Source organism: Drosophila eugracilis, unplaced genomic scaffold (assembly GCF_018153835.1).
Source record: "Drosophila eugracilis isolate 14026-0451.02 unplaced genomic scaffold, ASM1815383v1 contig_1284, whole genome shotgun sequence".
Taxonomy (NCBI): domain Eukaryota; kingdom Metazoa; phylum Arthropoda; class Insecta; order Diptera; family Drosophilidae; genus Drosophila; species Drosophila eugracilis.
Window position 1 is genome coordinate 46,782 of NW_024572078.1, and position 24,362 is coordinate 71,143.

At 40.5% G+C, this 24,362-nt stretch overlaps 1 protein-coding gene across 4 annotated transcripts in view; it reads right to left on the bottom strand.

Moving 5' to 3' along the window:
* LOC108110335 (gamma-interferon-inducible lysosomal thiol reductase) overlaps window positions 1–16,193 on the bottom strand; it is a 59,281-nt gene extending 43,088 nt beyond the window's left edge. For 2 of the 4 annotated variants that reach the window (XM_041819188.1, XM_041819187.1), the window contains exons 1-3: window positions 15,950–15,973; window positions 15,689–15,832; window positions 3,816–4,163 (exon numbers count right to left, since the gene is read on the bottom strand). In XM_041819188.1, the coding sequence (XP_041675122.1) occupies window positions 3,816–4,163; window positions 15,689–15,832; window positions 15,950–15,958 (501 nt within the window). In that variant the 5' untranslated portion in view covers window positions 15,959–15,973. Of the gene's footprint in view, window positions 1–3,815; window positions 4,164–15,688; window positions 15,833–15,949; window positions 15,974–16,013 lie in introns of those variants that run through there. The other 2 variants (XM_041819190.1, XM_041819192.1) reach the window with 2 other exon arrangements.
* Between the last annotated feature and the right edge of the window lie 8,169 nt (window positions 16,194–24,362).

Here is a 24,362-nt window from a genome sequence, read left to right on the forward strand (position 1 = left end):
CGGGCACGAGTGAAAGTGAGAAATAATTTAAAGGTCGGTCGTAACGTAACCGATTCACCTGATACGAAGTTTAATGCATTTACAAAAGTAATTGCTATCGGTAGTGACAATTAATTAAATAATTGATAAAAAAAACACAAAAGTGCAGTGCATCAAATTGGCAGGAAAAATACGTCAAGAAATTTTGTTTTACGACAAATAAAAAAAACGTGAACAGCAAAAATTCCCCACTCTAAAAAAAGAGAACGAGAAATTCACAAACTTTGTGCAAATAAAAATAAAAACAGTGACAGTAAAGACACAAAATACGGCAAAGAAAAATTGTTTTCTTTCCACGAATAAAGACAACGGGAACATCAAAAAATCCCCACCCTTAAAAAAAAGAGAACGAAGACTTTGTGTAAATAAAAACAAAACGAAGACAGCGGCAGTGAAAAACAGCGGCAACAGAGACAGCAGCAGGCAAAACAGCGGCAGCGACAGCAGCGGCGGCGATAAGTAGAGTAGGCTTTTGTCTGAATTATCGCCAAATAAATAAAAAAATCCGCGACATCTAACTGTGGGAACATTAAGAATTCCCTCTCTTTGCAATTTCGAGTAAAATTTATCTTTCTCGAAAATAAAAACTTAAAACTTACTTAATTATATTTAAAAAAAATTTTATTTCTCTCGAAAATAAAAACCTTAAAAAAATAAATTTTATTTTAACAATATTTAAATAAAACAAAAAAGCCCTTACTTGAATTTTTCTAGGTGTTCCAAAGTAAACATATTAAACATAAATATATTTATTTAGTAGATTTATAAATAAAATTTCCGACTGCCCATGGACAAATTTTTAAAAAAAAAATTAAGTAACGACCCCATGTACCGAAACCATAAAGAAACTGAGTCAGACGACGAGGTTATTGCAGAGTATAGAAAATTTTTGGACACAAAAATACAAAGATAGAAAGCTCAGCAAGAACAAGAAACTGAGACTTATTACCAACCATCCACTAGGAGGGGGGCATTTATTCGACCTAGTATTTTTAACACTACAAACCCACAGCCGCTTACAATGCAGCCAGAACAGATTGCAAGCATGGAGGCCGCTATAACTAGCGCACTCCAAAAAAAACAGGAACTATTTGATAAAAAATTAGCTGCACTTATAGGGGAGCTAAAATCACTCAAACCAAAAGATAGCACCCCACAAAGAGAGATGCAGTGCAACGAACCCCTTGACATGGTCAAGTCGGTTCCAGAATTTGATGGTAGCCAGGAAAATTATATCTCCTGGAGGCTAGCTGCCACCGCAGCCTATAAAGTATTTGAACCATACGACGGTAATAGTCGATACTACCAAGCCGTCGGTATTCTAAAAAATAAAGTGAGAGGATCAGCAGCCGCAGTGCTATCCTCCTTCAATACGGTATTCAATTTTCATGCCATACTGGCACGCCTAGATTTCACGTACGCGGACAAAACTCCGACGCACGTTATTAAACAAGAATTAAGTCTGTCAAGACAGGGAGAGCTACCACTGCTCAAATTCTATGACGAAATAGAACGGAAGCTAACGCTTCTAACAAACAAAACAATAATGACCCATGACGCAACCGCAGCTGCCATCTTAAATGGACAGCACAGAAATGACGCTTTACATGCGTTCATATCTGGGTTAAAAAAATCTCTAAAAATAACCGTTTTCCGGCACAACCTCGGGACTTGCCATCAGCTTTAGCATTAGCACAGGAAGCTGAATCGAGCAACGAAAGAAGTGCTTTTGCGGCCACTTTCGCCCGACATAATGAGGAGAAAAACCAGCGACAAGCAGGTTGGAAAAATCCCCAGACCAAGAATGAAAATACGAGAGCGGTTAAGAACACTCCTCACTTTATTAGAACCCAAAAAGGGGCCAACAATCAGAGTGGTTCCTTTAGACAGAGACCCCACACAAATTCGGGGTCTTACCAGGGTCAACCAGCACCAGAGCCAATGGAGGTCGACCCCTACTCTAGAAGGCTCTTTACTCGGCTCACAACATGGCAAAAAGGGCAGTCAACTAAACAAAAAATTAACTTCATGCCAGAGGAGAAATCTGACAACGAAGATTATGACACCGTTGCTGAAGCCTGTGCCACTGAAATAGAAGACGATCTTGATGAAGAAGATTCGTTTAATTTTTTAGATTAAAATCCCTGCTCCCCTACATTACAAGTACGGTAGCAGGAAGAGAAATAAAACTACTTTTAGACACAGGCACCTCAAAAAATTACATTACTCCAATCCCGGGGCTGAAAGGCATCGTGGCAGCGGAGAAACCCTTTACAGTGAAGTCAATCCATGGCTTCACCAAAATAGATAAAAAGTGCCTAGTTTCGGTGTTTAAAATAAAAACACCCTTTTTTATTCTAAATAACCTTAAAGAATTCGACGGTATTATCGGTCTCGACTTGCTTAAACAAGCGAATGCGAAACTCGATTTTACTGGAAACATTATCCACACAAATAACGGAGATGAAAAAATCCGATTTACAGAAAAACGTCAACTTTATTAAAATTAATGACGAAGATGTCCCCGTGGCAATTAGGGCCACCTTTGATAAAATGATTCCTAAAAATCAAAAAGCCTTCGCTGACCCAGACGAAGCACTTCCATTTAACATTAACACTATAGCAACAATAAAAAGTGATGGGGAACCGGAGCAATTAATGAGAGCAGATGAAGGACAAACAGAATTAAATATTAAATTCCAAGAACGTTTGAACGAAAGTTCGAGCGCTATGAACCAAATTCAAAAATTCGAGACATATATAGAAACACACATTTTGAAAATCATCCTAGCTAAAAATAGAATCGTTATCACTGATTTGGAAAACATTCTAATGGGCTTAACCCTAGCAAAATTAAACATTGTAAGTCCGGCAATTCTAGATGGCTCCGACATTGGCGAATTTAAAGACAAACAGCCTATTAACATTAGTTTAATAGAAATTTTAGAAGTATCTAGTATAAGTGTTTTTCAAAATTCCGATGTCATTCATTTTCTCATTAAATTTCTTAACTCTAAGCTTGTTTGTAGAAGATAACAGTCGATAACGACGACCACTTAAAAGGAGAAGTTAACACACCCAGTTCCCAAATTGAGAAACTGCCGAGTTGCGGGCCACATCCGGTGGCCAACACACGGAATAGGGAAACTGCCGACTCTGCACTCTGGGGGCAATCACCCAGAGCCCGATCAGAAGTGGCCAACACGCGCATTAAAGAAATCGTCGTCTCCGCACTCTGGAGTCAATCCCACGGTTCCCAGCCAGAACACTCGCGCAGCGAGTGATCGTAAGCACCTGGATAACATTGCTGATCCGGCACTTTGGCGACAGCGCTGCGACCGGACGAAGACTTCTAGCTGCAGCCGGATCGGACATTTAGTTTAGTTTTAAATTCAGACTCCACAGCCGTAGCTGTGTAATTATCAAAGAACCAATTATATTATCCTCTACCTTAACAGGTTTAGGAGAAATAATTTGTAACTCTCTAATATTGTAAACCCAAATACTATCCTTTACCTTAATAGGTTCAGGAAAATAAATAAGTGAAATAAATAAATTGTTTTATTACTTAACGGATCCTTGCCCCAACGGGCACGAGTGAAAGTGAGAAATAATATAAAGGTCGGTCCAAATTAACTTATATATAAATACATTTATATATTTGTAACATATATATATTAATGTAGGAACATTATAAAAACAAGAACAGTTATTATTCATATTCCTTGTCTTTCTTTTAGAATAAATCCTCAAATTTCTTAAAATTTTCTACTAACCTTATGCATAGCATTTTGAGGTAAGTAGTTATCTGTAATCATACATGAGACTACTTGTAATCGCAGGAGTGGATCATCAATAATCTCCACAGTGCATGCGTGGTAAATGTTTGCTTGGCATTCCGTAGGTCCATGTTGACAATCAAAAGTTATTCTGTCATTAATTTGGTTTGTTCTCGCCTTGCCATAAGGTGCAAGACGCACCTCCATAATTCGTTCAGCGACCTTATAAGTAGGAAGCACCTGCTTAGTAAGAAAATACTTTGAATCGGGACATAAAGCTTCATAAAACACCGTAACGACTACTTTAACTGACGCTCTGTCTGTCATATTGTAGAAATGGTGATTCTGAAAATAGAAGAAATAAGAATGTCAGATACAAATAATTTAACATCCGTATAATGTATTATATCAATATCAGATTAGCGCAGTTTTTCTATATCGTTTATTATTCCGTGTCCTATGAGTTGGAACTCGATCGGCATTTTGGAAGCGCGCATACACAGCTAAAAGTGGGACATGCCGACGACCCATTTATTCAGAACCATACAGATCAATCTGAGGTTGACGAGAACAACACTTGTAGCATCTGGCACTCCGGCCAACTTGGCCAATGGAGACGGTGGGCGGCAACGGCCACGGACTCCAAAGGAAAGTGGAGTAAAACACAAAATAACCACTGCTCAGGTGGAACCACAAGGACAGGCTATAGACTTCTCGACTACACAGATCATGGAAAGGATTGTAAGTTTAGAGAAGAAGAGGTTGGACAGGGCCAGACGCGGACATGATAAAACCGTATCTAACGGTGTTGCACCCAGGCGAGTGGTTAAATGAGCTCGCTAAGCTGGTTTGTATCATTACGGACTTGCACAGTAACGAAGGGTTTTACATGCGAAAGTGAAATTGGATCTTCCGGTGCAAAGCGAACGTCGGGAAGAACGAAAGTGTTACAGTATCCAGCCCAGAGGTTGCCGCATGTGTGAGGAGCAACACGCTGTCAAGATTAACAAGGAGTTCAATCGGGCGTGGATGGAGTTCGTCAAAGAAGTAAGAGATAAGACACCGAAGTATATTATAGAATAAACAAACACAATGAAGACCGTAACGAAAACATTTGAAATTAAAACGGGCGAGGGCGCCCTAATAACAACGAACACTGCCGTAGTAACAGCGAACGGTCACACGACCCTGCGATTTACGAGGACGGTCACACTACCTTCAGCTTATGCTTGGTGTGAGAAACTTATCTGGGAGTTACTGCAAGAGTCACTAAACTATCAATTTATGCAGACGATGCCATTATTTTTAGCAAATGTAAGAATAACCATAGACTAAGCAAAAAGTTTTAAAAATCCCTCAATGAAATCCATATCTGCGGAAACACCTCCGGTGGGAACCTTGCTGTAATAAATGTTTCATATTTGTAAAAAGGAACTCTGTACATTCCCACCATCTTTGAAAAATAACATAGAAAAGGAACTCCCTTGTTTTCTTAAAAATTCTGGCCTGACAATTGATTAACGACTCATATTTAAACAACAAAGTATTGAACTTAGGATTCAAGTTAACAATAGTCTAATTTTTGTTTTCCTGGATTTGTGGGCGTGGCTAGATGCAAAGAACTCGCATTAAAACCTACGTGCTTAATCCGAACTATCTATCACTTATAGATACCAAGATATCAGCTTCGATAAAAAGGCCGTCTTTATAGCATGGTGGGCGTAAGAATGGGTGTGGCCGGTACCACAATAAGATGCGCTGATACCTCAAGATTGTACATACTTAATCTCAACTTTCTATCTCTAATAGTTCCTGAGATTTCAGCGATTTTAGTTTTTCGTGATTGGTGGGCGTGGCAGGATGCTGAAATATTCTTGCGCTGTCTAAGGACATCAAGAATCTTCATGCTTATTCTCAACTTTGTATCTCTTATAGTTCCAGAGATTTTAGCGTTCATACGGACGGACGGACGGACAGACGGACATTGCTCAATCGACTTCGTTATTGATCCTGATCAAGAATATATATACTTTATAGGGCCGGAAACGCTTCCTTCTATCTGTTACATACTTTTCAACGAATCTATTATACCCTTTCACTTTTTGAGTAACGGGTATAATTAAACTGCGGCTCACCACTCCAGCCATGCTGATGCCGCACTTTTGGGCAGCTGCCGTTGGCGCCGTATAGTTAGTTATCGTGTTCTGTTGTTGTTTGCTCGTTTTTGTTGAGATATTTGTATTTTTGGTGGTGTTGCGGACGTGAGGGTGGAGAAGCGGGGTTATACCTATTGCAGCTTGCACAAGAAATGGGAAAGCAGGTAAAGAGAAGGTAGGGTGCGAGATTGTATTATACACACGCAGTTCTTTAATGTGTGACCTATTTTTTGACATGACTTATAACTAATAGGGTTTCAAATATTTTTCAAATATTATCTTAACCCTAAGTGTGTACCAAGAATGCCCTAATTACTAGAATGGAGGGTATAGGGGTGATATATAAGGTTGTCAAAAAAGTCTTGCGGTATAAAATTGCTTACAATAATGCGATTCAAGTCAAATATACGCCGTTTTGTTCGATGACGCGTTCCCAACGAGATGCCAACTTCATAATGCCCCTCTCATAGAAACTCGCTTCCCTATTGGCAAAAAACTCGGAGCGTGGCGCATCTTCGACCACCTCTACACCAGAACGAAAACGTTGAACCCATCGTTGTGCGATGGAAATGGAAACTGTATCGGGTCCATAAACTGCACAAATTTTATTGGCGGCTTGAGATGCATTTTTGCCTTTATCGTAGTAGTACTGTAAAATATGACGTATTTTCTTTTGATTTTGCTTCATGATTGCGACGCTATAACTCACGAACGACTTAAAAGAAAAGACAATCAATCAAACACGTGTTAGCGCGTGAAATGACCTGATGCAACGAATAAAACAAGAACTACGCGCTTTCAGCGCCAACTAGCGAAAATACCGCAAGACTTTTTTAATATAATATACTATAATATATCGTCAATTCTTTGTCTTTTGTTTCAACACGACCCCACGACGCGCATAATTATTGTCCTTACGAGTAAGTATTTGGTAATACAAGTAATTTGGCAAAACAATTTAATAGCATAGATAGCATAGAAACCATATATAATATAGATGATTATGCTTAAGAAAGTAAATATAGATTAGAAGTACAATCTAACGGAAATAGGAGATAGACATAATATTATATTAATTAATGATCAAAAAAAAAAAAAGACAGTTCATAAGGATAGACTAAAACTCTTTATTTCATAACCAGATTTAGTATGGCCGTACATAGATAATAACATATAAATATATAAGTTAACTAAGTCAACCGGGCGACGGCAATGACCGACTGTCCGAGAGTTCGCTCCGGCCAAATTGCTGACACAGCGTCTGGCCGGAAGCCCGTGCATAGCCGGCAAGCACTACCCATTGGAGTGGCCGCTATGATTCACTTTTTATGTTAGCTTTAAGTTCAGTTCATTTTGAAGTTTCAATAAAGACAGAGCCATCGCTCTCGCATTTGAATTCCGGCACCGCCGTCACACAGAAAATTACTTTTATTATTATTGGTTCTTGTGCCTTAAGGGCCAACGATAACGGAGGTAGTTCCTCCCTACGTACCACTCAACAAGTGAAAGAAGTCTGCTAGGCGTACCTGCCTGGTGCGCTACACAACCCCTAAAGAAGGAAGGAAGAACACTAGGTCGACCGGCCCGGCACACCCCCTCCCGCTGACGACATAACGAAAGTTACCAGCTACCATTCTAATTGGCGCCCACGTTAAAATTACCCATCTAAGTCGGGGAAATCATGTAAGTGAGCACTTCTGTTCCAAAAATTTTCCGGCATCTGCATTAGTAAAATATTTCAATACGCTATATTTTCTGCAGCTCTATATTAGAGTTTCGTGCTAACATTTTTATAAATAAACGTACTCACTAATTGTTTGACAATTTTATTGGTGTAATCACAAGTGATATTATTTATGTTTTTCATTGTTTGCATTTTTTAAATCTTTCAATAAATATCTTGGTGCCGAATATTAGCGCCAATATAACTACCAGACCACATATTTAATACCCAGCCTAGACGCAAAGGCGCCGCTGGAATATAAATTTATTAATTGTACATTTAATTTACCCCTTATATGTAGTCGTCTTTTTGCTTACGCCTAAATTCTTTGTGTTAGCTTCGCAACAATCTTGGGTTTGTTTTCGTTTCCATCGCTTACCCACCCCACTACGACACTCGAACTCGACACCGCGACGTTTGTATTCCGATTTTGTTAACTCGCCTTTTTTTGTCTTTCGGAACGGCAACTTAGCCACCACGATTCTTTGCTGTGACAATTTCTGTTGCTTATATTTCTGAGTGCTATAGCAGAGACACTTAATTGATAAAAACCATTAATGTCATCTGGCCGAGAACCCGCATTTTACTACTACCACACTGCATCAAAGCTTATACCAATATTTAACGGAAAAACAGAAAATATAACAAGTTTTCTCGATGCATTGGAAATTATAGAATCCATTAAAACGTGAACACGGACAATTAGCTATTTCAATAATAAAAACAAAGCTAAAAGGTGTCGCCAGAAACTTAATCGGAAATGAAACAACTATATCAGAAGTCGTTTCCAGACTAAAAAGTAATGTCAAAGGAAGCTGTAGGCATTAAGAACTTAAACCGATGAATCTACAGCAACGCAACAAAACTGCTAACCATTATACATCAGAGGTTGAGCAGATGACAAAAGCTCTTGAAAGTACGTAGATAACGGACGGCCTACTTTTGCGTTAGCCAGAAGTTTATTCCTCAGTCTGCAGTTAAGGCAGTGACAAAGAATTGCGTTCAATTGATAAGGTAAAACTATCATGCAGGCTGGACCCTTCAACACCATGAATGATGCGATATCCAAATTCGTAAATAGTTGAACGGAAGCAACTAGACAATCAAAAAAAATCACTCCTTATAAAACCGATCCACAGCGTGGAGGAAACCGTGGACGTGGATATTTCAGAGGTATCTTTCGTGGTCGTAATAAAATTTAAACAACTACAACAGTTACAATTATAATAATAATGGAAGAAATCAATATAGAAGAAACAACCGAGGCCGTGGTAACTCGAATCGAGGCCACAATAATAAATAATGTGAGAATTGCACAGAATGCTCCGGGGAAACGCTCAACAGCCCTTAGGTACACAGCAATAAACAATTAATCTTAGTGTAAATATATTCGTAACATTCACAAACTTAAGCAAAGGCAATAAATTAATATTTTTGATAGATACTGGTGCAGATATATCTTTGTTAAATCATATATACACTGACAACAAAATAAATATTCCGGGAATCCATCAAGGATTAATTCAATCTAAAGGACTGACTACTAAATATATAATTCCACACCACTTCCATATTGTCGAATCAACTTTTTCAATACCGTGTGTTGGAATTTTAGGAATAGATTTTATTAAAAAAAAATATAAATCAGCTAGATCATAAGATCTGCTCATAATAAGACCAGACAATCTTAACTATCCTATATACTATATGTGAACTATACTATATGTGAACTATACTATCCTATGAACTATATGTTCCAAAAATTTACAGCTCTGGTAACAATACAATAGTAATGCCAGCAAGATCCAAAGTCGTCCTAAAAATCGAGTTAACTTCAAATGAAGATAGCATTTTAATTCCGAACCAGGAAATTCAACCAGGTATATATGCAGCAAACACAGTCGTAACAAGTGCAAATGCATTCGTCCGTTAACTAAATACAACTAGCACCGATCAAATGATTAATATAAACATGTTTTTTTATGAAGCAATAGCAATTTATGATATATCCGAAATAAATAATGAAACTAGAACGAACAATGTAGTGTCAAAGTTAACTAAAAATTTTCCTAAACTATTTAATAAACAATTTAAAGAACTTTGTTGTAAATACACAGATATATTTGGAATTGACACTGAACGCATAACAGACAATAATATATAAAATTATAGAAATCCTCATAGTCAAAACGACGAAATTCAAGCTCAAGTCGATAAATTAATTTAAGATAGAATAGTTGAACCTTCAGTCTCAGAATACAACAGTCTACTTTTACTTGTACCAAAGAAATCCATAGATTACGAAAAGAAAAATAGCGATTAGTAATTGACTAATAAATAAAAAATTACTATCAGAAAAATTCAGGATTCCATCAGATTGAGCTGGACGAAAACTCTATGGATATAACGTCATTTTTAACGAGCAATGGCACTTATCGCTTCACGCAGTTTCCATTTAAATTGGCAAAAAAAAAATAATGATGACCATTTCATTCTCTGGACTTGAACCATCACAAGTATTCCTTTATATGGATGTTTTAAAATTAATCGCTTGTTCAGAAAAACACATGCTTAACAATTTAATTAGTGTTTTTGACATGTGTAGGAAACACAACTTAAAGCTACATCCTGAAAAATGTTCATTTTTTATGCATTAAGTCACATTTTAGGGACACAAATGTACAGATAAGGGAATCTTGCCTGATGACAAAAAGTTTGATGTCATATTAAATTATCCAGTGCCACAGTTACATTGCATTTTGTAATTACTAAAGACGATTCATTAATAATGTTGCCGATTATTCTAGGCATATAACAAGATTAAATAAGAAGAATGTTCCATTTGAATGGACTGATGAATGTCAAAATGCATTTGAATGAATTAATAAAGCCAACTCTGTTACAATATCCAGATTTTACAAACGAATTTTGTACGAGTATAATCACAGATGCTAGTAAGCAAGCCTGTGGGGAAGTGCTAACACAAGCCCACAATCGAAAGCATTTACCAAAGGAGAAAGTAACAAGAACAAGACGGAACAAGAGTTAACAGCTATTCATTTTGCAATCACCAAATTCAGACCCTATATCTACGGAACTCATTTCATAGTAAAAAGTGCTAGCACAAGCCCACAATCGAAAGCATTTACCAAAGGAGAAAGTAACAAGAACAAGACGGAACAAGAGTTAACAGCTATTCATTTTGCAATCACCAAATTCAGACCCTATATCTACGGAACTCATTTCATAGTAAAAACAGACCATAGACCATTACCATTTTTTTTTCGATGACAAATCATAGTTCTAAATTAACGCGTATGAGACTTGAATTAGAGGAATATAATTTTACAGCAATTTTTACATTGCAAAACCCTTGGCCAAGGTTAAACGACATTATTACTGAAAAGAAATGACTCGTGACAAAACAAAGTACATCCAGAAATGTCAAAAGGCAAAAAGAACAAAAAATGTAAAGACTCCTTTAACAATTACCGAAACCCCGATGAATGCTTTTGACAGAGTGATAGTGGATACGATCGGTCCACTACCAAAGTCACAAAAAGGCAATGAATATGCAGTCACGCTCATATGTGACTTGACCAAATTAGTTACTATACCTGTTGCCAACAAAAGCGCAGCAACTGTTGCAACAGCAATATTTGAATCATTTATTCTGAAGTACGGTCCAATGAAGGCGTTCATTACGGACATGGGACCAGAATACAAAAACTCAATTATAGACAATTTGTGCAAATATTTAAATATTAAAATAAATATTTAAATATTAAAGGGCATAGAACTTTTAATGAATACATACGATCTTATATTAGGTTGTCAAAAAAGTCTTGCGGGATTTTTATTGAATTTTCAATTGTTCATAAAATTGGTTCCAATAATGCGATTCATGTCAAATATGCGCCGTTTTGTTCGATGACGCGTTCCAAAAAAAAAAAAAAAGTTTAAAAAACTCGGAGGGCCAATATTCACAGGACTCTCTTGAGCTCCCGGAGCTTCTGGCGCGTCACTAAAGATGTGTGTGGCCTGGCGTTGTCCTGGTTGAAGACAATTCGGCCTCTGTTGATCAAAGATGGCCTCTTCTGCATGAGTGCTGTCTTCAAGCGGTCCAGTTGTTGGCAGTACAGATCCGAATTGAGCTTTTGGAAGAAGAACCTTCCTGGCTTCCATTCCCAGCTCTTGACCGATGCTACGGCTGCTACTATGCCGGTATCTTTCGACCAATTCAGCGATTTTATCGCAATTTTCGACGACAGGCCTTCCGGAGCGTGGCGCATCTTCGACCACCTCTACACCAGAACGAAAACGTTGATACCATCGTTGTGCGGTGGATATGGAAACTGTATCCGGTCCATAAACTGCACAAATTTTATTGGCGGCTTGAGATGCAATTTTGCCTTAATCGTAGTAGTACTGTAAAATATGTCTTATTTTCTCTTTATTTTGCTCCATGATTGCGACGCTATAACTCACGAACGACTTAAAAGAAAAGACAATCAATCAAACACGTGTTAGCGCATGAAATCAGCTTTCCAAAAAGGTATAGTACAAGACTTTTTTGACAAACTAATATTACAAGAAATTTGTTAAATGGTTTGGGAAAGCCGTTGATCATTTCAGTAAACTTAAAAATGCTGTGAGCAGTCTGAGATTTTAGTTCTTCAACAATTTAATCAGCGTAATTACTGATTTAAAAAAGCTTAAGTTATCTTACTTAAAAATGATTTAAAAATATATGTCGAAGACCGTCGGGGTGCTTTTTCTATATTTTCGGGACAGCACAGCGAGTCATGGCCGTTTTGACTCATCAAGCTCAACTGACTATTTCACCAAACACTTGTGTCGTATGTACTCTCAAGTCTCATTTATACATACATTACATTCCACAAGTCCCGCCAAGCATCCACACAGGATCTTGGTGCAGTCTTTTGCAAACAATTAATCTTATTTCATAACTTAAATTTTGCATTCAATCTGGTTTGTAAACACATGCACCCAATTATCTTGACCCCCGCCATTACACTTCTGATCCCTGTGAGACAGCTGTTATAGTGCTGTCATCATTTCCCCTCTTGGGTCTTATTTGTTCATAACTACTTACAATAAAACTTCTAAGCAATATTATTCAATATTAATATTACTGAGTACTTGCAATATGCTACAAAACGAATCGATACTTATACCATTTAGGGTTACAACATTATAAAATCTCTTTTCCGGTAAATTTTTTCCGCAACACTCTCCTTGAGCGAGCATTCGGCTCTAGGATCGATTATTCCACTTCCACAATGATTCCAATTGGTGTAGCTACTGTTCAAATGTTATTTCTATTTTCATAGCTCTTGCAATTTCCACTAGTACGACCTTTAAGACATACTGAAGCCACATGTCCAATTCCGTCACATTTATAGCACCGCTGCTCGGGGTGTAATTTTTTTCCGCTGTGTCTGATTCCTTCTACAATCGAGAGCGACATTCAGCACAATTGTGGCCAGCCCTTCCACAAAAATCGCATTCCTTCTCCGACTGCATTCATAATTGTTTTTATCCGAGCCAGTCGAATATCCACCCTCGTTGTTACGTTTTTTGAAGGCAACGCAACAAATTAGTGTAAATTTGTGTCACGTGGTCCAAAGCTACTGATACGGAAATTTCCTACAAGTTCTTTGCTTTCCATTTAGAAAACAATAGGTTGACGATACGACTGCCATACCCAGCAAAATTTTCTACAGATTCTGGACGCCCGTTCAAAATGTTGATCAGTATAGCAGCCATTGTCTCAATGCCCACGATGCATTTTTTTAAAGATTTTTTTTCAGTTTTTCATGATTTGTGGGCGTTATAGTGGGTATGGCTCAAGAATCTGCTTGCTTAAACTCAACTTTGAATCTCTTATAGTTTCAGCGTTCATACGGACAGACCGATATGGCTTAATTGCTAAAGTCGACGGCTATTCGATGAATCTGCTTACAAAGATAAAAGTGAGTAAGAAATAAATGCAAGCTGAAGAGAGAGAGGCGAAAGCTTTGGAAGATAAAATCTTTAAGCACTGATGGCTCCTTTTGCATAAATTATTATTATTAATTAAAAATATAGAACAAAACAAACAGAAGCCAATGCCATTTACATTAAATAATTTTTCCTTTTACTTGATAAATCCAAACTTTCTATCATAGGTACCGAGATCTCAGAGTTTCTACAAAAAGCGGAATTCGAGATTGATGAAAGTAAGAGTGGGCATGGCCGGATAATGGTATCACCTTAAGATACGCTGCCATTTCAAGAATATATATGGTCAATGTAGCGTTTGCTTTTTGAACCATCGATAATTTTGACTTTGACATTTCGAATGTCATTGCCAATAAGACAGATATCTAGTAGAAGGTTTGCGGTTTACGAAATGGTTAAGTTTTCGCTCGAAAAAAATCAAAAAGATTACGGTCAAAATTAGGAGAAAAATAAAGCGATTTCCAGGCAGTTTGTGAATAGTTTTGAGAGGCGTGTGAGTGAGACTGGATAGTTGATGGATAACGTGCTCGTCCAGTTCGGTTGGCCGAAACTGTCAATGACAATCCGTCGACGTCAACTCGGCACCGTGCTCCAGAGTTTGAAATTTCGCGCACTTCCCTGCAACGGATTTTAACCAAAGTCTTAGGCCATATAAGATTCAGTTGGTTCAGCAGCTTAAGCCGCATGGCCATCCTATGCGTTTTCGGTTCGCGGAATGGGCTCAGGAGCCCATGATGATGACCATTTTTACCGAATAATCGTGTTTTCTAATGAGGCCCATTTCCACCTCGGTGTTAATAAGCAAAACTGTCGTCTTGAAGAAGCCACAACGAGTGATTGCTTAATAGTGTCCGCTATCTTGGCATGTTGGAAGACTTTTTCTTTCTCTGGATGGAAGAGGAAGACAGGGACGACATATGATTCCAGCAGGACGGCGCTATCTGCCACACAGCCAACGTCACAATCGATCTTTTTTAAAACGCAAATCTTTCGTGGGCCACCCTGTAAATGTAAGTATACCCGTTACTCGTAGAGTAAAAGGGTATACTAGATTCGTTGAAAAGTATGTAACAGATAGAAGGAAGCGTTTCCGACCCTAAAAAGTATATATATTCTTGATCAGGATCAATAGCGAAGTCGATTGAGCCATGTCCGTGTGTCCGTCCGTATGAACGCTGAGATCTTAGGAACTATAGCAGATACAAAGTTGAGATTAAGCATGAAGATTCTTGAGGTCCCGGGACAGCGCAAGTTTATTTCAGCATACTTCCACGCCCACTCTAACGCCCACAAATCACGATAAACTAAAATAGCTGAAATCTTGAAAACTATTAGAGCTAGAGCTAGTATAAACTTTGGATGCCAGCGCTTCTTTTAGCTCAAAAGACGGTTTTCGCATTTTCAAGAAAACCTGCTATCTCGGTAACTATAAGTCATAGAAAGTTCGGATTAAGCATGTACATTTTTATGATGCCCCAAATGCGAATGGTTTTTTTCCATCTAGCCACGCCCACCCTAACGTCCACAAAACCCGAAAAACCAAAAATACAAAAATCTCGGGAACGAAAAGAGCTAGAAAGTTAGGCTTAAGAACACTTATTTTAGGGATGCCGCTGCAACTTCCCACGAGTTCATCTGGCCACGCCCACAAGCCGACCTTATATAACTTATTTCTGTTAATATCTTTCGATTTACCAAAGACTTATGATGAAATTTAGGTTATAAGGCCTCACATGGTTTGTGAATTCACTAGCAATTACTCAACAGGGTAATTTCCACTAGCAAAATGAATATTTTAAAATTGTGTAAAACAGTAACGGGTATCATATATTCGCGGCACTCGACTATAGCGTTTGCTCTTGTTAAGTTTAAGAAGTTGATTAATTCAATTATTAAATATGTTTATATCAATGCCTAAAATATTGCGTTTTAATTTTTTAACAAATATGTACAATACATGTACTCACAGTGGAAATTGGCATATGACAATTCCATAATATTCTCAACGAAAAAAATAATACGACGGACACAAAAATGATGATAAATATGCGCTTATGTGTCGAGACCATGTCTACATGGAGGGCGTTTTGTTCTGTAGAAATGGTAGCAGCCTAAAATTTGAATGATCAAAGAATATTGAATATTACTTATGTTTATACTTTCCGATATATGTATGTATATGCATATGTACTTATGCCCGTGTACCTACAAATGTATAAAAGTCCCACCTTGACCATTATCCATTCATATGTACATATGTATGTACATATGTTTATCGGAACAAGTGCTCACCAAATTTTAATGCAAGACAAAACAGGTACTCTTATTGAAACATGTATAATATCCATCAATTTAAAATTAGTCTTGTTGTTTCGCCTATTATGACCCCTTTAATTAATTGAATTTATGAAAACTTTTAATGCAAGATATGTGTAGTATAAGTCCAAGTTAGAGGTGGAAAATTATCGGTGGCACTATCGTGACTATCGACGGTTGGGTACTATCGAACGACAATCGATGGCAGCAGAAACCTTTGTTTTGGCCCATCAACAATCGATGGTGCCATCAATAGCGCGCGTTTCACGTCGCTAAACATTTTTTTACTCCTATTAAAAGTAAAATAGGAAAATATGGATAGCTTTTTACAACGAGGTATGTTTAATATATTATTATATTTTTATATATATATTATATATTTTAGTCGATAGTGTTTAATTTAAGGTAAATGTCGAGTGTACGCCTCAAGTACCGACAAGCAGGAGCGACTCTGAAAGGGATTCTGAACCAGATAGGCAGAGTACAACAAAAAAGTAAAATTGTAAATTTCAAAATATAGTTTAAGAGGCCCGACGACAATGCCTCAAATGCCTCGACTACGGCAAAGAATATCAACAGACTTAATATTAACTTATATTATCGTGCCCAGTCATTTTTGTTTCCCAAGAAGACCTGCTCTTGATTGAAAATAAATGATTATTCATGAAACCTCGGCTTGAGAGAATTTGTATCTAAAGAAATTAAAAGAGATTATCAAAAGTAAAGAGAATCGGACAATTGGCTGATGCAATAATTGAGAGTCAATAAATCGATACTCGACAATAATTGGGTTAGCAACTGGCTCCGACTAGATCGGACCCTTCACGGAAAATTTGGGAGCTTTGTTTATGTCTGGCGACATTTGCCTGTAGTAGTCCGGATGTGATTCAGGCCCTGGCTTGAGTTAGGGGAGATTTTGCTAGCAATGCTAGAATCAGCGCTTGCTAAGATTGGAAAGAGTCATTTGTTTATGTTAGTCCGAATTTGTTTCTCACAGGGCTCGGTTTAAGTGAGAGGAACTTTTGCTAGCGAAGCTAGAATTTCCTAAGGTCTGAATGTTTACGGGATGGATAACATGCACGACCACTTAAAAAGGTTTCATCGTGACTTGTGAAGTAAAACTAGATGAAACGCTATAGTCGAGAGCCGCGACTATAAGATACTCGTTACCGCTTAACACAATTTTAAAATATTAATTTTGCTAGTGGAAATTTACAAGGACCCACCTATTGTCAGAGGAAGCATGTTGAGTAACTGATAGAATATCCTAACTTTCTTTAAAATATCGAAATAATTTCCGATTTGAAAAATCTTTGGTAAATCGATAGATATTGACAAAAAAATATGCCTTCGGAACACTAGTTGATATCGTCGCTTGGTTAGCGATATCAAAGACAACAAGAGTGTGTTGGACATAGTGTTTAGATCTGAGTCGCCACTTGGGCCTCTGCTGTAGATGTGCTCCCGACTCCAAGCCTTCCAGAAATGACGTACCATAGCCACCATCACGACCTGCTCCGCGAAGGACCTAGATTGTGGGCGCAACTCAGGAGGTGCATGCAGCGAGTCACCAATCAAGAAATGAGCCGGCGTGAGCACCTCTAGGTCGTCTGCGTCCGCTGTGAGAGGACGAAGCGGCCGCGAGTTGAGACATGCTTCTATGCTTATAAGCACCGTAGTCAACTCCTTATAGGTGAGCCGTCGATCCGCAATGACCCTCTTCAGGTGATGTTTCACCGACTTCACGTTAGCCTCCCACAGCCCGCCGAAATTGGGCGACTGCCCAACAAAGTTGGTTCCATTGTCACTGTAGAGGTGCTGAACCATCCCTCTCCTCCCGGTGAACCTGTCCAGCGCCAGCAGAAAATGCTCCGTGGTGAGGCCTGTCACCGCTTCCAAATGCACTGCCTTTGTTGCAAGGCAAATGAAAACGGCGATGTACTCCTTGTAGAAACTGGTGCCTCGGAACCGTGCTGCCTTGAGCTTAATAGCCCCTGTGTAGTAAACTCCCGTTGCAATGAATGGACGACTAGGGGGTTCACTCGATGAAGCGGCAAGTCTCCCATGAGCTGAGCCAAAGCGGAGGGCTGCGCCCGGAAACACTGGACACATTTCCGCACAACTCTTCGAACTGCCTGCCTTCCTGTCACTATCCAGAACCGCTGGCGGGTGTGCGCTAACGTCAGCTGCGCACCTCCGTGCAGAGTCAAAACGTGCGAGTGGCGAATTACCAGCTCAGTGAAATGATGGGAACTTGGGAGTATTATTGGATGCCGGCGCTCATATGGCAAGTTAGAATGCCGTAGTCACCCCCTCACTCGCAGGATGCCTTCCGACAAGATCGGCGACAAGCTCAAGAGCTTACTTCGCGCGGGTAGCCGTCGTCCATTGGGAACGATTCCCGCTGCACGATGCGCACTATAGCCCCTAAAGCAAAGTCAAGCTCTACAATGGCTAAGGGGCCGATGCGCCTCTCTCCCTTACCGACAGCATTGTGCCTGAACCGCAACGCATAGGCCGTGACTCGTACAGCCCGGCTAAAAGTAGAAAATCTGCCAACGAACGACGGAAGCGGGACTGCGTGGTGAACTCGTACTTTGGCCGCCTTTGCCTCTAGTGCGGCATCGTTGGTGTCGACCTGCTCGAACTCCATAGAAGGCCAGTCACTCGGACTGCGTATAAGCCACTCAGGGCCTCGACACCATAGGCCAAAGCCCTTCAATTCACCCGGAGACAATCCTCTTGTCGCACAGTCCGCTGGATTCTCAGCCGTGCCCACATGCCTCCATTGCGAGGGCGAAGAATGATCCAGAATGAACGCGACCCTGTTGGCCACGAACGTCTTCCACCTAGTGATGTCCCCGTACAGCCAGTGGATTGTGGCATCCGTCCAGTAGAACGATTCGAGCCAAAGTAAGCCATTTTACCAGCTTGACGGCCAAAACTGCGCCACTCAGCTCCGTTCTAGGTATAGTGAAGGGCCTTGTGGGAGTCACCCTTGACTTCGAGGCCAACAGTGAGCTATAGCATGCTCCGTCCTCGCACTCGATCCTTAGGTAGACCGAGGCCGCATAAGATGTCGATGAACCGTCGCAGAACGCGTGAAGCTGAGCTGACACTATACATCCAGGGGAATAATGAATCCATCGGTCTATGCTTATGTCGTCGACCATCAGCAACCCGTTTCGAAACGTTCGCCACCGTTCTACGAGGGCGTCCGGAACCTCGTCGTCCCACTCCAGCGCCGACTGAGTGCCATCCGCATGCATTTTCTTTGCCATGGTTACCTCCTTTAAAATCAGCTTTCCCACGATGATGACTGGTGCGATAAGACCCAGTGGATCAAACAGCCTAGCTATGCTCGATAGAATCATCCGTTTGGTAAACCTAGCTGGAATCTCAAAATTGACTTGAAATTTAAAACAGTCCTTATTCCGGAGCCAATACATCCCTAACACCTTAATAGGATCCGTAGTGTCCCAGTTTAAAGGAGTCCGGCTGCACTGATGCTCCGCAGGAATAGAGAGCAAGAGACTGGACTCGTTGCTGGACCATTTCCGCAACTCCATGTGTCCGCTTATCCCTTGCTTCCTCCAACGTGTGACTTCCGAAAGAATATCATACACATATATTTCGCTCATCTGATGCGATCTTCCCAGAACCATAGTTGGATCAATGTAAGTTTTGAAGGGCAACCGTACCACGTAACGGCCATCCGATCGACGAATATGTGTCTTCTGAAAGAAGGCTTCGCACCAGAGGTCCCCCTCCGATGTGAGAGAACGGTCCGGAACGGCCTCCACCTCGCAGAAACGCTTGAGCAAAGCTTCGGTGTCCAAGAGTACCCGATGACACCGAACCTGAATCGCTTCCCGCACTCCGTCCGCCAAACCAGATAGGATCCACCCAAGGTGAGTGTTCTGAGCTATAGGCTCGCCGGGCAGCCCGATCCTGGTGTCCGGCAACATGATTTGCGCCAACAGGTCCACACCCAAGATGAGGTCGACTCGCTTCGATCGTAAGAAGTTCGGATCCGCCAGCGGGAGCCCTCGTATAAGGCCCCAACGCTGAGGCATGAAGCTGCGATAAGGAAGACAGGAAGTAACTGAATTGAGGATATACGCGGAATCAACGTCTACTGAAAAGTCAGGGTTAACATTATTACGGATTTCAAAATTGACAGTATACTTGCACCGACGACCGCCCCCAGATGCAAGGCCTGTACCACGTCCTCCGAGACAATGGTTGCCTCCGATTATTGGTCGACCAGGGCATTTATGACAGCGTGCAGTCCGTTGACCGGGTTCCGCACGGCGATATGAACAGTAGCGAGAAGGACATTTCTCGAAGACGGATCCGATGACGTTGCTGAATAGCATCCGTAAGATGCGCCGAGGTTCCGGTCTGCGCTGTTGAGATACGCTCTCCCTGTCTGCAGGTGCACTAGGAGTCGGCGCCACATGTTGCGGCGGCACACCGCTCGGCGACTGGCTATGAGCCAAAACAGGGAAATGCAACAATGTGTGAGCCTCGGTTCTCAATCGCATCCATTACAACCAGCCGATCGTTTAAAAATGACTCCAACTCTCTGTAGGGTGGAACTGTGGAAAAACTTCCTTGATGGTGCTCCCAAGCGTTGTGGGTCTCCTTTGGTAGCCTCGATGCTACGTAGTGTGCCAGCCAGTGCTGCGATTCCCCGTTCAAGGCTTGAACGCGGCGAAATGCAGCCAGATTAAACATGCTTAACATCGACCGTATTAACTTTGTGTTGTCCTTCTATAGCCTAGGCAACGCGTATATGGCAATCATGTGGTGGGCAAAAACGAGGCGAGGATTGTTGTACCTCTTGATCATCAATCCCCAAGCCACCGAATAGTTCCCTTCCGTGAGCTGCATCTGACGTATGTCATTATCGCGGTCCCTCGGCAGCGACTCCTTGAGAAACTGCAACTTCTGCACACTACTCAGATTGGCGTTGTTGTGGATTAGGCTCGTGAAGGAATCATAATAGCCTGGCCAATCGACACACGCGCCTGAGAACTTCGGAACCGACATCTGGGGCATGTTCAGCCGCACTTCCGCATCGGCGCCCCCAGACAATGGCGGCGGAGGCGTACAAGCCTCTGGTCCAAGTTTGTCCAACTCCTCCGCGAAAGCGTAATAGGTATCCATGTACCGCTCCTCGAACTCAGACTGGAAATCCTTCGTGGCATAGGCCGACACAGAAAATCCTTCCAGGGTCACGATAACGGAATCCGTCTCCCTAAACTCGCTTCGTAACTCCTCAACTTGTTCCAGCCGTTTCTTCAGGTAAATCCTCGTTTTCCTCGATTGCGAATCCTTTTTAAAATTTTGCAACAGGGATTTCACGGACTGAAATCGATTCGCCTGCAAGTTAACCAGTTGCTCCAAAGTAGGAGCATCCGATCCCGCTTTCATGTTGACCAATGTTGTGAAACCGAACTTCACGCGCAACTCACCACCCCAAATAATAATTTAAATTCAGTAAATTTTATTTCGCACACAACTTGTCTACTTACTCAGTTATGTATACCAGAATCCACCCCAAGACGAAGCGAAGATCAACGACCGTCTCCAAAGTTCAAAAAACTGTCGTCTTGCGCCTATGTATCGCAGTTCTTCTCTTCCGTAATTCGCAGATCCGCCGGCCTGTAGTCTAGGTGCAGCTGTGATTCCGTTATGCCCAAAAGAAGAGAAGAAAACGTCCAGAAAGATCCAGTAACTTCCGTAGCTGCGTCTATGTATCGCCGTTTTCATTCTTCTTCACTTTTCGCGGTATGCAGAGCCGACTTGCAAACTTAACGCAGTTGCGATCTAACGGCGCTTATTTACACAGAATTCAGAATTTTCGATTATGTTTGCGATTGCAGCTCCCCTCATGGGCCACCATGTAAAGTTGTGTCCCCTTGTATTTAATTAGCAAAGGGTCATTGTAAGAGAGGTCCCAGGCAATGCAAAACACAAAAGACAAATTCACAAAAATTCACGTTTATTAATATATGACATATGCAAATAGCGTCCCGCGTTAGATGCAACGTGCGCGTTCTCTCGCTTGCCGAAGACGACTGACTTTTTCCCTCTTCCCGCTTTCGTTCTCCCACGCATAGTCCCAAAACGCGAAAGCGATCAGCTCTTGCTCTCCGCTCCCAGCTTCCAGCACACTGGGACAAGCAGCAATATATCAACCACGCAAATTAAATTCACTACTGGGTCGGTTATTAAAAAAATATATTTTTTATTTTACAGATGTACACCTTATTAACATTTATTTCATTTTCACAAAACACTTAATATTAACTTATATTATCGTGCCCAGTCGTTTTTGTTTCCCAAGAAGACCTGCTCTTGATGAAAATAAATGATTATTCATGAAACCTCGGCTTAAGAGAATTTGTATCTAAAGAGATTAAAAGAGATTATCAAAAGTAAAGAGAATCGGACAATTGGCTGATGCAATAATTGAGAGTTAATAAATCGATTACTCGACAATAATTGGGTTAGCAACTGGCTCCGACTAGATCGGACCCTTCACGGAAAATTTGGGAGCTTTGTTTATGTCTGGCGACATTTGCCTGTAGTAGTCCGGATGTGATTCAGGCCCTGGCTTGAGTTAGGGGAGATTTTGCTAGCAATGCTAGAATCAGCGCTTGCTAAGATTGGAAAGAGTCATTTGTTTATGTTAGTCCGAATTTGTTTCTCACAGGGCTCGGTTTAAGTGAGGAGGAACTTTTGCTAGCGAAGCTAGAATTTTCAGCGGCTGCTACGATTGCAAAATTGTTTATGAATTTCCTAAGGTCTGAATGTTTACGGGATGGATAACATGCACGACCACTTAAAAAGGTTTCATCGTGACTTGTGAAGTAAAACTAGATGAAACGCTATAGTCGAGAGCCGCGACTATAAGATACTCGTTACCGCTTAACACAATTTTAAAATATTAATTTTGCTAGTGGAAATTTACAAGGACCCACCTATTGTCAAAGGAAGCATGTTGAGTAACTGATAGAATATCCTAACTTTCTTTAAAATATCGAAATAATTTCCGATTTGAAACATCTTTGGTAAATCGATAGATATTGACAAAAAATATGCCTTCGGAACACTAGTTGATATCGTCGCTTGGTTAGCCGACTTGCAAACTTAACGCAGTTGCGATCTAACGGCGCTTATTTACACAGAATTCAGAATTTTCGATTATGTTTGCGATTGCAGCTCCCCTCATGGGCCACCATGTAAAGTTGTGTCCCCTTGTATTTAATTAGCAAAGGGTCATTGTAAGAGAGGTCCCAGGCAATGCAAAACACAAAAGACAAATTCACAAAAATTCACGTTTATTAATATATGACATATGCAAATAGCGTCCCGCGTTAGATGCAACGTGCGCGTTCTCTCGCTTGCCGAAGACGACTGACTTTTTCCCTCTTCCCGCTTTCGTTCTCCCACGCATAGTCCCAAAACGCGAAAGCGATCAGCTCTTGCTCTCCGCTCCCAGCTTCCAGCACACTGGGACAAGCAGCAATATATCAACCACGCAAATTAAATTCACTACTGGGTCGGTTATTAAAAAATATATTTTTTATTTTACAGATGTACACCTTATTAACATTTATTTCATTTTCACAAAACACTTAATATTAACTTATATTATCGTGCCCAGTCGTTTTTGTTTCCCAAGAAGACCTGCTCTTGATGAAAATAAATGATTATTCATGAAACCTCGGCTTAAGAGAATTTGTATCTAAAGAGATTAAAAGAGATTATCAAAAGTAAAGAGAATCGGACAATTGGCTGATGCAATAATTGAGAGTTAATAAATCGATTACTCGACAATAATTGGGTTAGCAACTGGCTCCGACTAGATCGGACCCTTCACGGAAAATTTGGGAGCTTTGTTTATGTCTGGCGACATTTGCCTGTAGTAGTCCGGATGTGATTCAGGCCCTGGCTTGAGTTAGGGGAGATTTTGCTAGCAATGCTAGAATCAGCGCTTGCTAAGATTGGAAAGAGTCATTTGTTTATGTTAGTCCGAATTTGTTTCTCACAGGGCTCGGTTTAAGTGAGAGGAACTTTTGCTAGCGAAGCTAGAATTTTCAGCGGCTGCTACGATTGCAAAATTGTTTATGAATTTCCTAAGGTCTGAATGTTTACGGGATGGATAACATGCACGACCACTTAAAAAGGTTTCATCGTGACTTGTGAAGTAAAACTAGATGAAACGCTATAGTCGAGAGCCGCGACTATAAGATACTCGTTACCGCTTAACACAATTTTAAAATATTAATTTTGCTAGTGGAAATTTACAAG